This window comes from Chiloscyllium punctatum, chromosome 36 (assembly GCF_047496795.1).
Source record: "Chiloscyllium punctatum isolate Juve2018m chromosome 36, sChiPun1.3, whole genome shotgun sequence".
Taxonomy (NCBI): Eukaryota; Metazoa; Chordata; class Chondrichthyes; order Orectolobiformes; family Hemiscylliidae; genus Chiloscyllium; species Chiloscyllium punctatum.
The window spans coordinates 4,191,251-4,210,861 of record NC_092774.1 but is presented as its reverse complement, the minus strand read 5'-3'; the positions used below and the strand labels follow the sequence as shown (position 1 = coordinate 4,210,861).

At 46.9% G+C, this 19,611-nt stretch overlaps 1 protein-coding gene across 3 annotated transcripts; it reads right to left on the bottom strand.

Annotated features, from left to right (window-relative positions):
• Positions 1–3,995: 3,995 nt before the first annotated feature.
• Positions 3,996–11,903, bottom strand: LOC140460186 (uncharacterized). 3 transcript variants are annotated; one of them, XM_072554576.1, is made up of 3 exons: positions 11,809–11,865; positions 10,123–10,319; positions 3,996–9,589 (listed from the first exon to the last, which is right to left on the bottom strand). In XM_072554576.1, the coding sequence occupies exon 3, from the start codon at positions 9,504–9,506 to the stop codon at positions 8,226–8,228; it is 1,281 nt and encodes a 426-aa protein (XP_072410677.1). In that variant the 5' UTR covers positions 9,507–9,589; positions 10,123–10,319; positions 11,809–11,865; the 3' UTR covers positions 3,996–8,225. The 3 variants fall into 3 exon arrangements, with proteins under 3 accessions (XP_072410677.1, XP_072410676.1, XP_072410678.1); XM_072554575.1 differs by lacking the exon at positions 10,123–10,319 and having other exon boundaries at positions 11,809–11,903; XM_072554577.1 differs by lacking the exons at positions 10,123–10,319; positions 11,809–11,865 and adding an exon at positions 11,316–11,436.
• Between the last annotated feature and the right edge of the window lie 7,708 nt (positions 11,904–19,611).

The following is a 19,611-nucleotide window of genomic DNA, read 5'->3' as shown; positions in this document are numbered from 1 at the left end:
ATTCTGTGGGTGAACACTCCACTGTCTCCCCTCCTTTCGATGTAAGCATGGGAGGGACCTTAGGATCAGACATGAGGGTGGGGGGGTAGGGGATGGTTTGTCTTTTGGGATTGAGGAGTGAGACCCATTTTGACCCAGAACTGGGCACTTTGTAACGGTCGCTCCCACGTTAACACTAATCCTGTGTAGTTGTGTTTCCTTGCTTGGAATGACAATAAACTGTTACATTTAAGGGTCTGGTTGTGCCATTTCTGGTCAGGGATCTGAGTGTGCTCTTGTATTTTTTAAAAATTCATTCATGGGATGAGGACATGGCTGGCCAAGCCAGCATTTATTGCCCAGAGGGCAGTTAAGAGTCAACAACATTGCTGTGGGTCTGGAGTCGCATGTAGGCCAGACCAGTGAGGGATGGAAGATTCCTTCCCTTAAGGGTGTCAGTAAACAGGGCAGGTTTTTCCAACGTTTGACAAAGGATTCGAGTTCTAATGACACCATCTGCCGTGGCGGGATTTGAACCCAGTTCCCCATAGCGTTACCTGGGCCTCTGGATTAACAGTCTAGTGATACTGTCGTTAGGCCATCGCCTACCCTCAAGCTGTATGTCTCATGTATGTTTCATCTTGAGCGATGTGAAACAAGAGGGAGCAGCAAATGGGACCCAATTTAGACAGTCCTGTTTGGAAAGGATAGCCAAGATGATTCTGGGTAGGAGTGAGAATGACAGGGTCGTTGTTCTGGGGGACTTTAACTTTCCAAATATTGACTGGGAATGCTGTAGTGCGAATTAGATGGGTCAGTTTTTGTCCAATGTGTGCAGGAGGGTTTCCTGACACAGTATGTAGACAGACCAACAAGGGGCGAGGCCACATTGGATTTGGTACTGGAGCATGAACCTGGTAGGTGAGCACTTTGCTGATAGTGACCATAATTTGGTATATTCATTTTAGTGATGGAAAGGAATAGGTATATACCACAGGGCAAGAGCTATAGCTGGGGGGAAACACAATGATGTGATTAGGCAAGGTTTAGGATGGAGAAGGAAACTGCAGGGGGATGGGCACAACTGAAATGTGGAGCTTATTCAAGGAACAGCTACTGTGTGTCCTTGATAAGTATGTACCTGTCAGGCAGGAAGGAAGTGGTTGAGTGAGGGAGCCGTGGTTTACTAAGGAAGGTAAATCTCTTGTCAGGAGGAAGGAGGAGGCTTACGTAAAGATGAGACATGAAGGCTCAGTTAGGGCACTACAAGTTAGCCAGGAAAGACCTAAAGAGAGGGAGCTAAGAAGAACCAGGAGAGGACACGAGAAGTTGTTCGCTGATAGGATCAAGGAAAACCCTAAGGCTTTCTACAGGTATATCAGGAATAAAAGAATGACGAGAGTAAGATTAGGGCCAATCAAGGACAGTTGTGTGTGCAGTCAGAGATGGGAGAAGTGCTAAATGAATATTTTCGTCGGTATTCACACTGGAAAAAGACAGTGTTGTCAAGGAGAATACTGAGAGACAGAGATGGGATTGAGGTTCACAAGGAGGAGGTGTTATCTTTTTGCACACTTTCCAGAATTGCTAAGTCCCCTGGGCTGAATGGGAAGCCAGGGAGGAGATTGCAGAGCCTTTGGCTTTGACTGTTGTCATCAATGTCTACAGGAATAGTGCCAGATACCAAATACTGTCCCCTTGTTCAAGAAGGGAAGTAGAGACAACCCTGGGTAATTATAGACCAGTGAGCCTTACTTCGGTTATGGGTAAAGTGTTGGTAAGGGTTAAAAGAGATAGCATTTATAATCATCTAGAAAGGAATAAGTTGATTGGGGATAGTCAATGTGGTTTTGTGAAGGGTGGGTCAATCCTCACAAACCTTACTGAGTTCTTTGAAAAGGTGACCAAACAGATGGATGTGGGTAAAGAGGTCGATGTGGTGTATGTGGATTTCAGTAAGGCCTTTGATAAGGTTCCCCACAGTAGGCTATTGCACAAAGGAGGGTGATTTAGTGGTTTGGATCAGAAATTGGCGAGCTGAAAGAAGACAGAGGGTGGTGGTTGATGGGAAATATTCATCCTGGAGTTCAGTTACTAATGGTCTACCACAAGGATCTGTTTTGGGTCCACTGCTGTTTGTCATTTTTATAAATGACCTGGATGAGGGCAGAGAAGGACAGGTCAGTAAATTGGTGTATGACGCTAAGGTCAGTAGACAAAAGTGAGGACTGCAGATACAGGATGATGAAGAGCTTTTGCCCGAAACGTTGACTCAGGTCGGTAGAGTTATGGAGAGTCCCAAATGATATTGTGGGTTTTACAGATGGATCGAGATAAGCTGCAGAGCTGGGCTGAGGGGTGGGGCAAAGGGAGTTTAATGTGGAAAGGTGTGAGGTGATTCACTATGGAAGGAGTAACAAGAATGCAGAGTCCTGGGCTAATGGGAAGATTCTTGGGAGTGTAGATGAACAGAGAGATCTTGGTGTCCATGCACATAGATCCCTGAAAGTTGCCACCCAGGTTGTTGGGGTGGCTAACAAGGCATACGGTGTGGTAACTTTTATTGGGAGAGGGATTGAGTTTCAGAGCCATGAGGTCACGCTGCAGCTGGACAAACTCTGGTGCGGCCCCATTTGGAGTATTGCGTACAGTTCTGGTCACCGCATTATAGGAAGGATGTGGAAGGTTTGGAAAGGGTTCAGAGGGGATTTACTAGGATGTTGTCTGGTATGGAGGGAAGGTCTGATGGGGAAAGGCTGTGAGGAACCTGAGGCTGTTTTTGTTAGAGAAAAGGTTGAGAGGTGGCTTAATTGATTCATATAAGATAATCGGAGGGTTAGATAGGGTGGAGAGGGAGAGCCTTTTTCTTCAAATGGTGATGGTGAGCACAAGGGGAGATAGCTTTAAACTGAGGGGTGATAGATATAGGACAGATGTCAGAGGTAGGTTCTTTACTCGGAGAGTAGTAGGGGCATGGAATGCCCTGCCTGCAGCGGGAGTAGACTCGCCAACTTTAAGGGCATTTAGAACATAGAAGAATACAGCGCAGTACAGGCCCTTCGGCCCTCGATGTTGCGCCGATCAAAGCCCACTAACCTACAATAACCCACTATCCTCCATATACCTATCCAATGCCCGCTTAAATACCCATAAAGAGGGAGAGTCCACTACTGCTACTGGCAGGGCATTCCATGAACTTACGACTCGCTGAGTGAAGAACCTACCCCTAACATCAGTCCTATATCTACCCCCCCTTAATTTAAAGCTATGCCCCCTTGTAATAGCTGACTCCATACGTGGAAAAAGGTTCTCACTGTCAACCCTATCTAACCCCCTAATCATCTTGTACACCTCTATCAAGTCACCCCTAAACCTTCTTTTCTCCAATGAAAACAACCCCAAGTGCCTCAGCCTTTCCTCATAGGATCTTCCTACCATACCAGGCAACATCCTGGTAAACTTCCTCTGCACTCGTTCCAATGCCTCCACATCCTTCCTATAGTATGGCGACCAAAACTGCACACAATATTCCAGATGCGGCCGCACCAGAGTCTTATACAACTGCAGCATGACCTCAGGACTCCGGAACTCAATTCCTCTACCAATAAAAGCCAGTACGCCATATGCCTTCTTCACCGCACTATTTACCTGGGTGGCAACTTTCAGAGATCTGTGTACATGGACACCAAGATCCCTCTGCTCTTCCACACTACCAAGTAGTCTACCATTAGCTCAGTAATCCATCTTTTTATTACTCTTACCAAAGTGAATCACTTCACACTTAGCTACATTGAACTCCATAAATGGGCATCGGATAGGCAGGTGGACGAGAATGGGATAGTGTAGGTGAGATGGGCTTCAGATCGGTTTCACAGGTTGGCCCAACATTGAGGGCTGAAGGGCCTGCACTGCGCTGGAATGTTCTATGTTCTAGAACCAAAACAATGAGCATTACCCCCTCTAGAGGAAACCAGGGAATGAGGTAATGAGTCTGTGATTAAATAAAAAGGCAGGTGTTTCTCAAGCCACTTGCAGGTTTAATCTGAATTTTGTCTCACTGATTATTACACATTATTTATAAAATTATAATACAGACAGCATACTCTAAAACCAGGAATCCACTCATTTAACTGGCAGGTATTCCAGTGCTCCTTCTACAGTGATTATTAAAATTAAAAGATCATTGGAAATAAGAGCAGGAGAAGGACATTTGCCTCCTTGAGCCAGCTCCACTTTTCGATAAGATCGTGGTTGGTCTGGTTGTGGGCTCAGCATTGCTTTCCTTCCTGTCCCACATAACTCTCAACTCCCTCAATCAAAACCCTGTCCAACTCAGCCTTGAATATGTTCAGTGACCCAACCTCCACTGCTTTCTGGGAGCGAGAATTCCCCAGACTCCTCATCCTCACAAGGTAATGAAATTCATCCTCCTCTCCAACAGAGAGGGGCCTGCGTGGAGTGGAGAAGATACTTCCACTATAAGGAGAGACCAGGATCCGAGGGCATTGCCTCAGAGTGAAGGGACGACCCTTTCAGACTGACATGAGGAGGAATCTCTTCAGCCAGAGGGTGGGCTCTCTGTGGACCTCATTGCCACAGAGGACTGTGGAGGCCAAGTCATCAAGTGTCTTGAAGGTAGAGATAGGAAGGTTCTCGATTAGGAAGGGGAATCGAGGGTTAGAGGGAGAAAGCAGAGAATGAAGTTGAGAAACATATCGATTGTGATGTTTGAATCTCTGTGGGCCAAATAGCCTAATTCTGCTCCTGGGTTGTGTGGTCCTTAACGATTTTGGTGAGAGAACTAATACACTTGACCAAGTGTGTAGATGAGGGTAGAGCCGAGAGTGTGGTGCTGGAAAAGCACAGCAGGAGAATCGACGTTTCGGGCATCAGCCCCTCATCAGGAACAGAGATGAGGTAAGGTCAGTTGATGTCGTTTGTACAGCTTTCAGCAAGGCCTTTTCCAAGGAGTCACATGGGAAACTGGCTCATGGAGTCCAAGGTACCTCGTCAAGTTGGATCCAAAAATTGGTTTAGTGGCAGGGGCCAGACGGTGGTGATAGAAGACTGGGTCCCTCATTGTTTGTGATATTCATAAATGGTGCAGATGAGAATGTTGGCGGGAAGTGATAAGTACGTTTGTGGATAAGTGGCTGGCAGTGATGAAGGACACCTTAGATTGCAGGAGGGTATAGTTATCAGATTTAACCCTGATAAATGTGAGGCCATGCAGTTTGGAAGAACAACAAGACAAGGGAATATTCATTGATGGCAGGACACGGGGAAATTCAGAGGAACAGTGGGACCTTGGGGGAGCCTGTCCACCGATCCCTGAAGGTGGTAGGGCAGGTTGATAGGGGAATGACAAAGATATATACAGGACGCCTGCCTTTCTCAGTGAACATATCGATTACAGGAGCATGGAGGTTACACTGGACCTGTGCAGAACCTGGGTGAGGTCACTGTGTGCAGTTCTGGTCTCCACACTATGGTAAGGATGTGATTGTACTGGGGGGGGGGGCAGAGGGGATTCACCAGGATGCTGCCTACGATGGCGCAATTTAGCTATGAAGAGAGCCTGAATAAACTCAGGATGTTTTCTTTAGAACATGATTTGGAGGTGCCGGTGTTGGACTGGGGTGTACAAAATTAAAAATCACACAACACCAGGTTATAGTCCAACAGGTTTAATTGGAAACATCAGCTTTCAGAGCGCTGCTCCTTCAAACAAGACTTCCTCTCTCCACAGGATCTCCAACTAACACTACACACCAGGTAAAGTGACATTTTCTTCCTGTGGACCCATGGCGAGGAGTCACTGAAACAACTCCACAGTGATATTAACAAGTTTCATCCCAGCATCAAACTTACCATGGACTATCTTTAGTTATCAGTCTCATTCTTGGACACGTGCATCTCCATTAAGGATGGGCACCTCACTCTGCTGCAAACCCACCAATAACTTCACAATACTACACTTCTCCAGCTTCCACCCAAAATGTACTAAAACAGCCATCCCCTATGGAGAAGTCCTACACATACACAGGATCTATTCAGATGAAGGAGCAGTGCTCTGAAAGCTAGTGCTTCCGAGTAAACCTGTCGGACTAGAACCTGGGTATTGTGTGATGTTTTTTACCTTCTTTACAGCAGAGAAGGTAGAAGGAGATTCTGATTGAGGTGTATAAGATTATGAAGGGGGGGGGGGTTAGACAGGGTGGAGAGAAAGCAGCTGCACCCCTTCATCTGAAGGTCAAGACGAAGGGGCACACTTTTAAAATGAAGGGCACGAGGTTTCGAGGGGAATTTGAGGAAAATCTGTTTTCACCCAGAGGGTAGTGGGAATCTGGAGCACATTCCCTGGGAGGGGAGTTGAGGTTGGAAACCTCACAACCTTTTAAAAAAAACACTTAGACAAACTTTTGAAGTGTCACGACATTCAGCACTATGAACCTAGTGCTGGAAAGTTGGACTGGTGTAGGCAGAAGTGTGGGGAGTAACATAAAGCTGGGTGGGATGGTGAACTGTGAAGTATAATCCAGGGAATTACAGACCAGTCAGTCTTCTGTTAGTGCTGGGTAAACAATTGGCCAGGATTTATGATTCCTTGGAAAACCACAGTTTGATTAGAGACAGTCAGTATAGCTTTGTGAGGGCCCAGGTCATGCCTCACAAGCCTGACTGAATCCTTTTGAGAATGTGACAAAACACATTGATGAAGGCAGAGCTGTGGATGTGATGCACATGGATCTTAGCAACACATTTGATAGGCTCATTCAGAAAGGAAGGAGCATGGGATACTGGGAAATTTGGCTGTCTGGATACAGAATTGGTTGGCCGTTAGAAGACAGAGGGTGGTAGCAGATGGAAAGTATTCAGCCTGGAGCTCGGTGACCAGTGGTGTTCTGCAGGGACCTGTTCTGGGACCTCTTCTCTTTATGATTTTTATAAAGGGCTAGGATAAGGAAGTGGAAGGGTGGGTTAGTAGGTTTGCCGACGACATGAAGCTTGGTGGTGTTGTTGATAGTGTGGAGGGCTGTTGTAGGTTGAAATGAGACACTGACAGGATATAGAACTGGGCTGAGTGTGGCAGATGGAGTTTAACCTGGAAAAGAGAAGTCATTCACTTTGAAAGGTTGAATTTGAATGCAGAACACAGGGTTAAAAGCAGGATTCTTGTCAGTGTGGAGGAACAGAGGGATCTTGGGGTCCATGTCCATAGATCCCTCAATGTTGCCACCCAAGTTGGTAGGGTTGTGTAGAAGGCGTATGGTGTGTTGCCTTTCATTAGCAGGGGAATTGAGTTCAAGAGCTGTGAGGTTATGCTGCAGCTCTATAGAGCCCTGGTTAGAGCACACTTGGTATATTGTGTTCAGTTATGGTCCCCTCATTACAGGAAGGATGCACAAGCTTTTGAGATGGTATGGAGGAGATGTACCAGGATGCGGCCTGGACTGGAGGGCATGTCTTATAATGAAAGGTTGAGGGAGCTAGGGATTTTCCTCATTGTAGCAAAGGATGAGAGGTGATGTGATAGAGGTGTATAAGACGATTAGAGGCATAGATAAAGTGGATAGCCAGAGGCTTTTTCCCAGGGGAATGTCTATCACAAGAGGGCATAATTTTAAGGTGATTAGAGGAAGGTTTAGGGGAGATGTTAGAGGTAGGCTCTTTACTCAGAGTGGCGGGTGCCAGCAGTGGTAGTCGAGTCAATTACATTAGGGACAGTTAAGTGACTGTTGGCTTGGCAAAAGTGAGGACTGCAGATGCTGGAGATTAGAGGGGTGCTGGAAAAGCACAGCAAGTCAGGCAGCATCCGAGGAGCAGGAACATCAACGTTTCAGGCAGGAGCCCTTCATCCCTTAGTACAAAGGAGGGTATGTAGGTTAGTCTAATCTTAGAGTAGGATAGAAGGCTGGCACAACATTGAGGGCAGAAGGGTCTGTACTGTTCTATGTTAACAAACTGAAGGGGGAATAGCTGGAAAAACAAGTGAGATGAGAAAGGAACAGCAGGATAGGGCGATGGGTGCTTGATGAAGAGAGAATGGAACGAGGCTCAAGTGGTGAAGAACTGTGTTCTCAGACCAATTGAGCCAAATGGCCTGTGCTGTAGCGTTCATGTGACACCATGAGAGATTCAATGAAGGGGACCATCAACTGAACAGGCTGCAACCCAGAGGAACCCAACACAGGAATTCACCAAGTACTTTTTCCTTCAGGCCTCCTACCATCGGGGTCACCATGCTAGGAAGCAGGGTGAACTCGCTGGTGCCTCAGGAGGTGGGAGGACCGAATGAAGCCCTTCCCACACACGGAGCAAGTGAACGGCCTCTCGTCTGTGTGGACTCGCTGGTGCCTCAGGAGGTGGGACGAGTCTGTAAATCCCTTCCCACACTCCGAGCAGGCGAATGGTCGCACTGCAGTGTGATAGCGCTGGTGTATCACCAGGCTTTTGGTGCTTTTAAAACACTTCCCGCAGGTCGAACAGGGGAACGGTCTCTCGTCGGTGTGGACCTGCTGGTGGGTCAGTAGTTTGGAGGACCGAATGAATCCCTTCCCGCACACAGAGCAGGTGAACGGCCTCTCGCCAGTGTGGATGCGCTGGTGGGTCAGCAGGTTGGAGGATTGAGTGAACCCTTTCCCACACACTGAGCAGGTGAACGGCCTCTCCCCGGTGTGGACCCGCTGGTGGGTCAGGAGGGCGGATGACCGAGCGAATCCTTTCCCGCACACTGAGCAGGTAAACGGCTTCTCCCCAGTGTGGACCCGCTGGTGTGTTTCCAGGTTGGAAGCCTGGGCAAACTTCTTCCCACAGTCTCGGCAGGGGAACGGCCTCTCCCCAGTGTGGACCCGCTGGTGGGTCAGCAGGTTGGAGGTGCGGGCAAACTTTCTGCCACACGCGGGGCAGGCGAATGGCCTCTCGCCAACTCCCTGCAGCTGATGTCTCCTCTGCTTCGGGTTGCGTTTATCAGAACTCTGAAACCCTTGTGCATCGATGTGAAACCGCTGGTGCCTCAGGAGGGAAGATGATCGAGTGAACTCTTTCCCACAAGAGGAGCACTCGAGGAGCGGCTGAACAGAGTGGCTCTTCCAGTGCCTCTGCAGGTCAGATAGCTGAGTGAATCCCTTCCCACACACCGAGCAGGAGAAAGGCCTCTGCCCAGTGTGTCGGCATTGGCCTCGCTTTGTCTCCTGCGGGCTCTTGGTGCCCTTGGCACGGTCAGAACATCTCCACGGTGTCTTGTCACAGTGAACCCACTTGTGTGCCTGTAGGTTGGAGGGATAGGACAAACCCTTCCCACATGCACAGTAGGTAAACCCACTCTCCTCAGTGGCAGGACGCTGACCATCTTCCAACACGGAGAGTGAGCTGAATCCTGTCTCGCCGTGCCCACCTTCCCCTGGATCCTCCTCGCTGTGACAGTGCACGTGTCTCTCCAGGTCAGGCGAAAGGATGATGGTGAGACCACACCCGGTACAAGTGTGTGGTTTGTCCACCAGTCGGTCGCTGCTTTCTCCTTCCATGTGCAAACACCGACAATATTGAGACCCCCAATGGAACTAGCTCCTGGATCAGATCTTAAAGAGAGGCCTCGTATGTAAAACCCCTGTAAAATGAATGGAGAAACAGAAAGATGGAGCACAATTACTTTGCAGCCAATTTTCTCTCCGAAGAAGAATAAAATGGCTTTCTCTGAGCACGTTGGCAGGAAGCGGAGAGTCGGGGATGGGGGGGGGGGGGGGGGGGGGGGGAGGGGAGGGGGAAGGTTAGGCACAGACAGAGGAGTGGAGATGGAAGCAGACAGTTGTGAAATTGGCAGTGATTGTAAATGAAGACATTCACGATTTCGGAAGCAGATCATGTGACTGCTGCACCAGGTCAAGGGGAGGGGATGGCGCATTGGTAATGGCACTTGACACATCATCTGAAACCCCAGGCTAATGCTCTGAGGACATGGACTCAAATCACTGACTGTGGAGTAGAAAGCCAAATTTACTGATAACACAAAGAAGAAGGGCTTTGAAAGCAATCGAAAAGTACATATGAGTTTGGACCAGACATTTAACTCTTCAAGCCTGTTCTGCCGTTCAATAATATTAATCCACGATCTCAGCCATCCATCAATATCCATCCACTTACTGACTTGTTTGTCAAGAATCGATGTAATTCTGCCTTACAATGGTTCAAAGTCTTCTTCCATTACCATTTCCTCTTCCTATTTGTTTTAGATTGTCAACTCTTTATTTTGAAACAGTGGTCCCCCGTTCTAGAACGTCCTTCAAGGGAGAACATCCTTTACAGAAGTAGCAGGAAAAGCTCAGTAGGTCTGACAGCATCTGTGAAGAGAAATCAGAGTTGACGTTTTGCATCCAGAGATCCTTCTTCAGAAAGGACCTGAAATGTTAGCTTTGATTTCTCTTCATAGATGCTGCCAGACCTGCTGAGCTTTCCAGCGACTTCTGTCTTTGTTTCTGACCTACAGGATCTGCAGGGTTTTTTTCTTTTCACATCTACCCTGACAAGATTTGGAGCAGCTGGTGTTGGGCTGGGGTGGATAAAGTTAAAAATCAACAACACCAGGTTATAGTCCGTCAGGTATTTTTTAAAATCAGATTCTCTCCAGTGTGGAAACAGGCCCTTCAGCCCAACAAGTCCACACCGACCCTCTGAAGAGTAACCCACCCATACACATTTCCCTCTGACTGATGCACCTAACACTATGGACAATTTAGCATGGTCAATTCACCTGACCTGCACATCTTTGGACTGTGGGAGGAAACAGGAGCACCCGGAGAAACCCGCACAGACACGGGAAGAATGTGCAAACTCCACACAGACAGTCACCGAAGGTTGAAATTGAACTTGGGACTCTGGTGCTGTGAGGCAGCAGTGCTGACCACTAAGCCACCATACCGGAATAATTGCTACTATATTCCACTTTAGAAATAGAACTAGTCTGACTCAAGATTGGGATACAGACAGACTTAAATCCCACACCTTTAATGCATTGTCTGAGCTGTGTTGGCACCTTTTGTTATAAAACCTGAAGCTGTCTTGAAAATTTGACTTAAAAGAAGTTCTGGGATTTACATATTGAAGAACCGAAACTAGTAAACCCATTCTAAAAGATGAAAGACTTAATCTCAGTTTGTTCAATCTATCATTTCATCTGCATAACACTGTAATCTTTTGCAATAAATTCTGTGTCTTATCATCCTGCTTCACAACCACTTGATGAGGAAGCAGCGCTTCAAAAGCTAGTGCCTCCAAATAAACCTCTTGTTGTGTGAAGTTTAACCCTAACAAGAGTCCTCAATCAGTTTGACTCTTACCCATCTCAACTACAGCCCTAATCTATTCAATCACAGAAACACCCGCCAATTCCAGGCGTAAACTGTCTCGAGTAGGCTTCCAACGGCGTTTACATCCTTCCCTTGAATAAGGTGACCCATGACCCACAATAGTAGGGCAGGCTCAAGGAAGCTGAACGGCCTTGCTGCTGTTCCTGGTGCTGGCTGGTCTACAGCATCCCGGGGAGCTCAGCTGAGAAACTTCCCTTGCCGGTCGGGTGGTTGGTCAGCCACTGGCGGGAGATGGGCCCCCACAAGGGCGGCTGGGCCATCCCACAAAGCCCCGCGCGGCAGAAAGGGCTCTATTTGTTCCATGGGGGGAGAGACGCGCATGCGCAAGATGGCCCCAGGTCACCACATCCCCCCCCCGCCCAGAAGAGCTGATATAACCCTTCCGAGGGGGAGGGGTGTCAACATCGGAGAGAATAGAGCGGGCGGGTGATACAATTAAAAATGAAAGAAAGAAAAGACCAACCGGATCATCCGGAAGCTTTCCCTCCCGGTGGAACCAAACCGGAGCCACCTCGGTGACAGAGCCAAACCACGTGACCTTCCCATCAAGGGGGCGGGACTGTCATCTGATCAACATGTGTTCACACCAATAGGCAGCTCAGATCTCACTTGGAGGACCAATGGTCGACCAACCAATCGGAGCACCGATATGCGGCCTCCTCCACCTCGTCCTGGGAGTCTTGAGGTGGAGCTGAGGCCATTCATCCCATCGATTTCGCTCTGCTATGCAACCACTGAACTGGTAGCCCTTGATGTTTTTTTTCTGCCACTGCCCTATCCCTTGATTTCCTTACTGACTCTGGACCATTCGCCTCGAGGTGGGTTAGTCATGGGAAATGCAGTGTTACAGGGATAGGGGAGGGGAAATGGAGGTCTCTCTGGGATGCTCTTCACAGGGTCAGTATGAAACCGTTGGGCCGAATGGCCTGTTTCCACAGTGTAGGGAACCTCTGATTCTATGATGAAGAGTCATCGCGACTTGAAACATTAGCTTGCTCTCTCTCTCCATGGATGCACGTCTGACCCGGTGTGATCTTCAGCTTTTTAAAATTGTTTTCACAAGACAGATCGTCCGTGTGAGAATCTGATAACAACCTCCCAGATCGGGGCTGTGGTTACCACCCAGCCACTGATGGACAAGAAATTCGCCGTCGATGTGGGAATTTGGGAACTGGACCGTAGCCCTGTCTCCTGAATGCTGCCCAGACCTTTGGGGAAGAAACAGACCATTTATACCCTTATCTTTTGGAACAGACTCTGGGAGACTGCCTGCAAAACCTCTTCCTGAGTGGGAGAGAACAATTATACCATCTGTCCTCTACAGCACTCTTGCAAAGTCCCAAAGAGACATTTTGTGTTCTTGTGAATTTGATGATCTGCTATCCAGAACATGGGTCACAGAATCCCTAATGTGCAAGTACAAGATATTTGATCCATCAATTCTGCACCGACCCTCCAAAGGGCATCCTACCCAGGTCCACTTCATTCCATAACCCGCATTTCCTATGGCTAACCCACCTAACCTGCACATCCCTGGATACTATGGACAATTCAGCATGTCCAATCCACCTCGACTGCACATCTTCAGACTGTGGAAGGAAACCAGAGTATCCAGAGGAAACCCAGGCAAACACAGAGAGAAGATGGGTATGCTTTTGTTTGTACGTTCAAAGCCTGGGACATGGTTTAGTAACTATTTGACTAATTCGATGAATAAGGGTAGACCCTGGGTAAAAGACCCTTGTCATTCACCTTATCTATGTCCCTTATGATTTTATAAACCTCAGTAAGGTCACTTTTTAACCTCCTGTGCTCCAGTGAAAAAAAATCCAAGCCTTTCTAGTCTCAAACCTCCATTCTCGGCAAAATTCTGGTAAATCTTTTCTGACCCCTGTCCAGTTTAATGATATCATTCCTACAAATGAACAACCAGAACTGGATACAGTACTCCAGAAGAAGCCTCACCCATGTTCTATGCAAGCTCAACAAAATGTCCCAACACCTATACTCACCTATATAGTCTGAGCAATGAGGACAAAGAGACTAAACACTTTAATCTCCCCGTCTACCTGTGATGCAAACTTCAAAGATTTGTGTACCTGAAGCCTGAAGTCTGTTCTAAATCACTACCTATGGCCCTATCATAGGTAGGGCCTACTTTAGGGCCCTATCAGTCCTTGTCTTCCATATTCATAACCTCCACCATGAAAAGGAGCTAGCCAGCTGATACATGGGAACACTATCACCCGCAAGCTCCCATTCAACCCACACACCATCCTCACTCAGATTTTTTCACTATTGCTGGGCCAAAGTCTTAAAATCCCCTCCCCAATGCCATTGTCTATCAATATACACCAAATGGATGACAGCATTTCAATAAGGCAGCTCACTATCACCTTCTCCTGGGAAATTATGAATGGCCACAAATGCAGCAACCCACAGAGGTATTAGGGTTACAGTTTCAGGATTTGAACCCCATCACTATGAAGGAACAGTGATATAATTCCAAATAAGCATGGTCAGTGACAGAGAGTGGACCTTGCAGGTTGTGGTGTTCCTCAGTAGCTGTTGCTCCCTTTTCTTCAGGGTGGTGGAGTTTGTAACATTTGGAAACCACTGTTGAAGAAGTCACGGAGGAAGTCAATGTTTCAGGTGTTGGATTGTATATCAATGAAGTACAGCTGCTTCATCCTGGACGATGTTGACCCTCCCCAGTGCTACTGGAGCTGAATCCATCCAAGCAGGTGTAGAGTATTCCCCCATCACAGTCCAGGTTCGGGACTTGTTTATTGTAGAAAATTATGGAGAGTCAAGATACGACTCACCAATTGCAGTGTTATTGTCCTATGAATTCTGTTGTAGCCGCAATTTTTATGTAGCTGCCCTTTACAGTTACCCTTTGCAGATCAGCAGCTCTTCATTAGAACAATGCTGTGAAAAAGTGGGATTTATGCTGAAGATGAGATGGGATTAGTGGAAGGGAGAGGTAAGCCGGTCAGTGGACATGTAGACCAGAGAGAGAAAGAGAGAGATATGAAAGGGGTAGACAAACAAGGGGATTATTGACAATAGGCCAAGACAGAAGGGAGCTGAATAAGTGATAAGGAGAGCTGAGAGCAGGAAAGAATGGGTAGGCTGTGCTGAAAACAACCCGTGTCATGACAGGACCAGAGGGTGGAGATGGGTAGAAAGCATGGAAGGACAAAATCAGACTCTAAAGTTATTCAACTCCGTGTTGAGCCCTAGTAGAAAATGACTTGTTGTTTGTTGAGCTGGCACTGAGGGTCACTGGAACACTGCAGCAGGCTTGTGACAGAAATGTTGGTGTGGGAACATGGTATGTCACTGGAGCTCCAACTTTTTTGTCCTTTTTTGCTGATTGCTAAAAGCTACCAATCCTCAGGTTGCTGCTTTTTCTGGTCTTTTTATATGATTCCTCTTTGGATCTTATACTGACCCTCATTTCTTGTGGAAGCTATGGCTGAGTTGTCTTTTCTCTATTATTTTTGTGCCAGACAGGAATGAATGATTATTGTAATTCATTCACAAGTTGTTTACATATTCATCATTAATTCTCCACTATCAAACCTTTCAGTAAAGTTCTTCAATCTGTTCTTGCACGTTTGCAATTTATACCCTTGTATTTCCCTTCAATTTAGAATCAAGACCATAGTTTCAGATTCAACTACTTTATTTTCCACATTAATGAAAAATTGTATTATGGTTCTTAAGAGCAACTTGGGACTGAAAACCTCCTACCAGTTGGGGTTGTGAGCAAAGTGGTGAGTGGATACGTGGTGAGTACATTCATTTCACTGCCCGTAGTTAGAGGGGATAACCGTGTAGTTACTGAGTGTAAGTTATGGGACCAAAGGACTCATAGAATTATAGAATCCTTACAGTACAGAAGTGGGCCATTCGGAATAGCATCTTATTCTATCCCCATTATCATTGCTAATCCAGGTAAACTGTACACCACAGTACAATTTAGCATTGAGCACATTTTCAGAGTGCGGGAGTAAACTTGAGCACTCGGAGGAAACCCAGGCAGGCAGACATGTGGAGAATGTGCAAACCTGACAGAGAGAGTCTCCCAAGGCTGCAATTGAACCCGAATCCCTGGCACTGTGAGGCTTACCACTATACCGCCCTATTCTAGGCTGAGTCGGACTGAGTAGAATGAAATACGAATTTATTTTAATCTAGGGGTGCGGCCTAGTAGAATATCTGGAAACCTCGAAATAAGGGATGAGGATTGGTGGGGTAAACTTGAAGCCGTCTGAAAGTGAATAAGGTATATCAGGAAGCCATACAAAACCCAATGGAACGTCTGAGGCCAACCTGTGAAACCAATCTGAAGCCCATCTAACCTACACTATTTCATTCTCGTCCATATGCCTATCCACTGCCCATTTAACTGCCCTTAAAGTTGGCATGTCTACATCTGTTGCAGGCAGGATGTTCCACACCCTTACTAGTCTGAGTAAAGAAACTACCTCTGACATCTGTCCTTTATCTCTCACCTCTCAATTTAAAGTGATCTCTCCTATGATAGCCATCACCATCCAAGGAAAATGGTTCTCACTGTCCACCTTATCTAACCCTCTGATTATCTTATATTTCTAAATTAAGTCACCTCTCAACCTTTTCACGAAAACAGCCTCAGGTCCCTCAGAAGACCTTCCCTCCATAACAGGGAACATCATGGTAAATCTCCTGTGCACCCTTTCCTCGGCTTCCACACCCTTCCAGTAATGGGGTGACCAGAATTGCACGCAATACTCCAAGTGCAGCCAGAGATTTGTACAGCTGCACCATCGCGCTGATAAGTGTAACACCAGTGACCCTCAAAAAACCTGACACCATCCAGGACTCAGCAAAACACTTGGTTGACACCACATTGCAGCTCTATCAATGATGTACAGTAACAGCAGTGTGTACCAACTACAAGATGCACTGCAGAAATTCGTCAAATGTTCCTGACACAGCACATTCCACAATCTAATAAGAGCCTGCTGAACAGTTTTTCAAAAGCTGGTATCGCAATTAAAGATGCAGGTGTATTGGTGGTTGGGGTTTGCTTTCGACCCGACCTGTAAGGAATGTCTGGCAAAATGTAACCACATCATTATGAAATAAAAATGTTTTGTTATTTTAGTTTGCATCTTCACTGGTTATTGGAATTTTGAGTCAGGCGTGAAATATTGTTCCAATACTCACACAGAATGACCACCCAGTGAATGACTGCCCATTCCTTACTGGCTACTATGTGAGATGGTTTCCATTTCGTCATGGTACTTTTTGTTTAAGTCATGACATTCAGACATTGATTTTGATCCTGTTTTGGTGTGGCCTGTTTGATACAGATCTCTCAGTTAGGATCTGCCATTTTGTTGCATTTCAAGAAGGTGATCTAAATAGGTTTAGCTTTACCTTTGACCCTATTGTATAAGTTTTCAAAAATTGCAACTCGGAACATCATTTCCATGACATCTCCCATTTCATTGACTCCTCTTTCTCTCTAAATCTGAGAGACTGAGATCTAATCACAACACAGTCAGAAAGCACAGAATGTTCCTCCTGTAGCATCTCAGTTGCTGTTACTTTTTCTGGTTACTGCACCATCCTCAATGAGACCAATATTTTTGAACCAGACAGGTCGTAGACGAGGATAAAATCAATTCCTCCTCTTCACTGTTGGTACACTATTCCAATCCCAACGTCTCAACATTTGCTCAGTCATTCCTCAATCCAGCTCTCCATAATGGGACCAGTATATCCCTCCAATTTATATTTTCCTTTCACTGATTCCTGTGGAAATCCACTTGCATCATCACCATCCAGCATTGGTGACTGATTAGTTCCAGTCTCTCTCAAAAATCGTAATTCGTTGACATCATTGATTGGAAGAATAAGAAAATACTTCCCTTCTTTGCTCTCCCCCCAAATGAATCCAGGATTTTAAACTGGACTGAACGACAATCTATGGCTTTGGGGGTTATTGAGTTCACTCGATGAGAGCGACTTCTGCATTTCTTCATCTGCATTTTCATCATTTTTCTTTGCAGCTGCTGCTTCTATTTCGTCCTCCAACCTTTCCGTCCTCCACGCTGTATACCCTCTTGGAGGATAGGCGGCGCCACATCCTCCTCCGGGACCCGCCAATCACAGCCTCGCTTTTCCGCCCGCGCTCTGGCCGTTGGGATTTAAACCCCCAATCTCCCGCGCCACGCGGCAGCCCCGCCCCCGGAGGAAGGTCCGCCAATCACAGAATCGCTTTTCTGGCCGTTGGGATTTAAACCCCCAATCTCCCGCGCCACGCGGCCGCCCCTCTCGCGAGGGCGGAGGAGGGTCCGCCAATCACAGAATCGCTTTGCTGCTCGCGCTCTGGCCGTTGAGATTTAAACACCCAAACTCTCGCGCCACGCGGCCGCCCCTCCCCCGAGAGCGGAGCGGCCCCGCCAATCACAGCCTCGCGTTTCTGCTCGCGCTCCGGCCGTTGGCGGTTTGAAAAGGCCCGAGCTCGCGCGGGCTGAGGGTGACGTTGCGCGATCTTTCCGTCTCCTGCAGTCAGTCTGTGGAGGGAGGGAGGGCTCAGAGGGAGGTCACTCACCCATACCACACAGGGACAAGGGGGGGTAAAAAAAAAACACAGGGGAATGAATTTGGGGGGTGGGGTGGGGCATGACATCGTCATTCCTGGTCAAAACTAAAAGGAAAACCCCCAAAGAGCTGGAGAGAAAGATCCCTTTTGGGCACTATCTGCAGGAGCTCTGGCTGACGACGTCGTGGCGTTTGGCATCTTCTCCCAATTTTTGTCAACACTGTGTATGTGGTGCCCAGGTAATCATCGATCCCACCAGATCGTCCAGCACACAGACAAATACTGCTGTTAAAGTTAGTGCCTACTGTGACCATCTATAACTTATGAAGTTTATAATCTATTGTTGTTTCAGACCTCGGGTTGTAAAGTGTATGAGTGATGAATCATTTTAAATTTGATCTGTATGTCTACGTAGTTTTAGTTTCATTTTCCATTTGATCTGTGAGCGCTGCATGGTTCCCTGGAGGTTGTTTACTAGTTTGTGTAATGCGACTGTTTAATCCTTGAGGTGAACAGTTCAGTACATTAGGACACAAAGTGATCCATATGGACTTGAAATGTTAACTTTGTTTCTGTCTCCCCAGATGCTGCCAGACCTGCTGAGTTTCTTCAGTATTTACTGCATTTGATCCAAGACATTAGTGTGGGATTCTGGAATACTAATCCAGTGGTGTTACCATAACACCGCAACCTCCCTTTGCTTTACTGCTGACCAACAAGTGCCCAAATGTATGTGTGCAACAAGTAGCCTGAGTTTACAATTTTAGACCTGGAAGCTCTAACCTCTTGCAGTAGTAAAGCTGGAGGGATATATGTACGACGGATGGATTCTCCAGCATTCATTCTCAAGGTCTATTTGGTGTGTTGCTTGCTGCTCCAGATCCTGAACAGTTCATTGACCTCAGTGCTGGTTCCAATCACCTCAATGCACTTGCTAAAAAATCTCAGAGTCATAGAGATGTACAGCATGGAGACAGACACTTCGTTCCAACTCGTCCATGATGACCAGATATCCGAACTTAATCTCATCCCATTTTCCAGCACTTGGCCCATATCCCTCCAAACCCTTCCTATTCATTTCCCCATCTCAATGCCTTTTAAATGCTGTAATTGTCCCAGCCTCCACTGCTTTTCTTGCAGCTCGTTCCATACATGTTCCACCCTCTGTGTGAAAAACTTTCTCGTTAGGTCCCTTTTATACCTTTCCCCTCTCATCCTCAACCTATGCCCTCTAGTTCTGGATTCCCTCACCCCAGGGAAAAGATCCTGTCAGTTTTTCCTATCCATGCCCCTCATGATTTTATAAACCTCTATGAGGTCACCCCTCAGCCTCCGAAGCTCCAAGGAAAACAAACCCAGCCAATTCAGCCTCTCCCTATAGCTCAAATCGTCCAATCCTGGCAACATCTTGTAAAGTTTTTCTGAACCCTTTCAAGTTTCACGACATGCTTCTGATAGGAAGAAGACCAGAATTGCACCCAATATTCCAAAAGTAGTCTAACCATTGTTCGTGCAACCGCAACACGACCTCCCAGCTCTGACACTCAATACTCTGACCAATAAAGGAAATCATACCACATGCTTTCTTCGCTATCCTATCTACTTGTGGCTCTGCTTTTAAGGAAGTATGAACCTGCACTCCAAGGTCTCCTTTTTCAGCAA

Coding starts and splice junctions, on each gene's coding strand:
- LOC140460186 (XM_072554575.1), bottom strand. CDS start 9,506: ATGGAAGGAGAAAGCAGCGACCGACTGGTGGACAAACCACACACTTGT.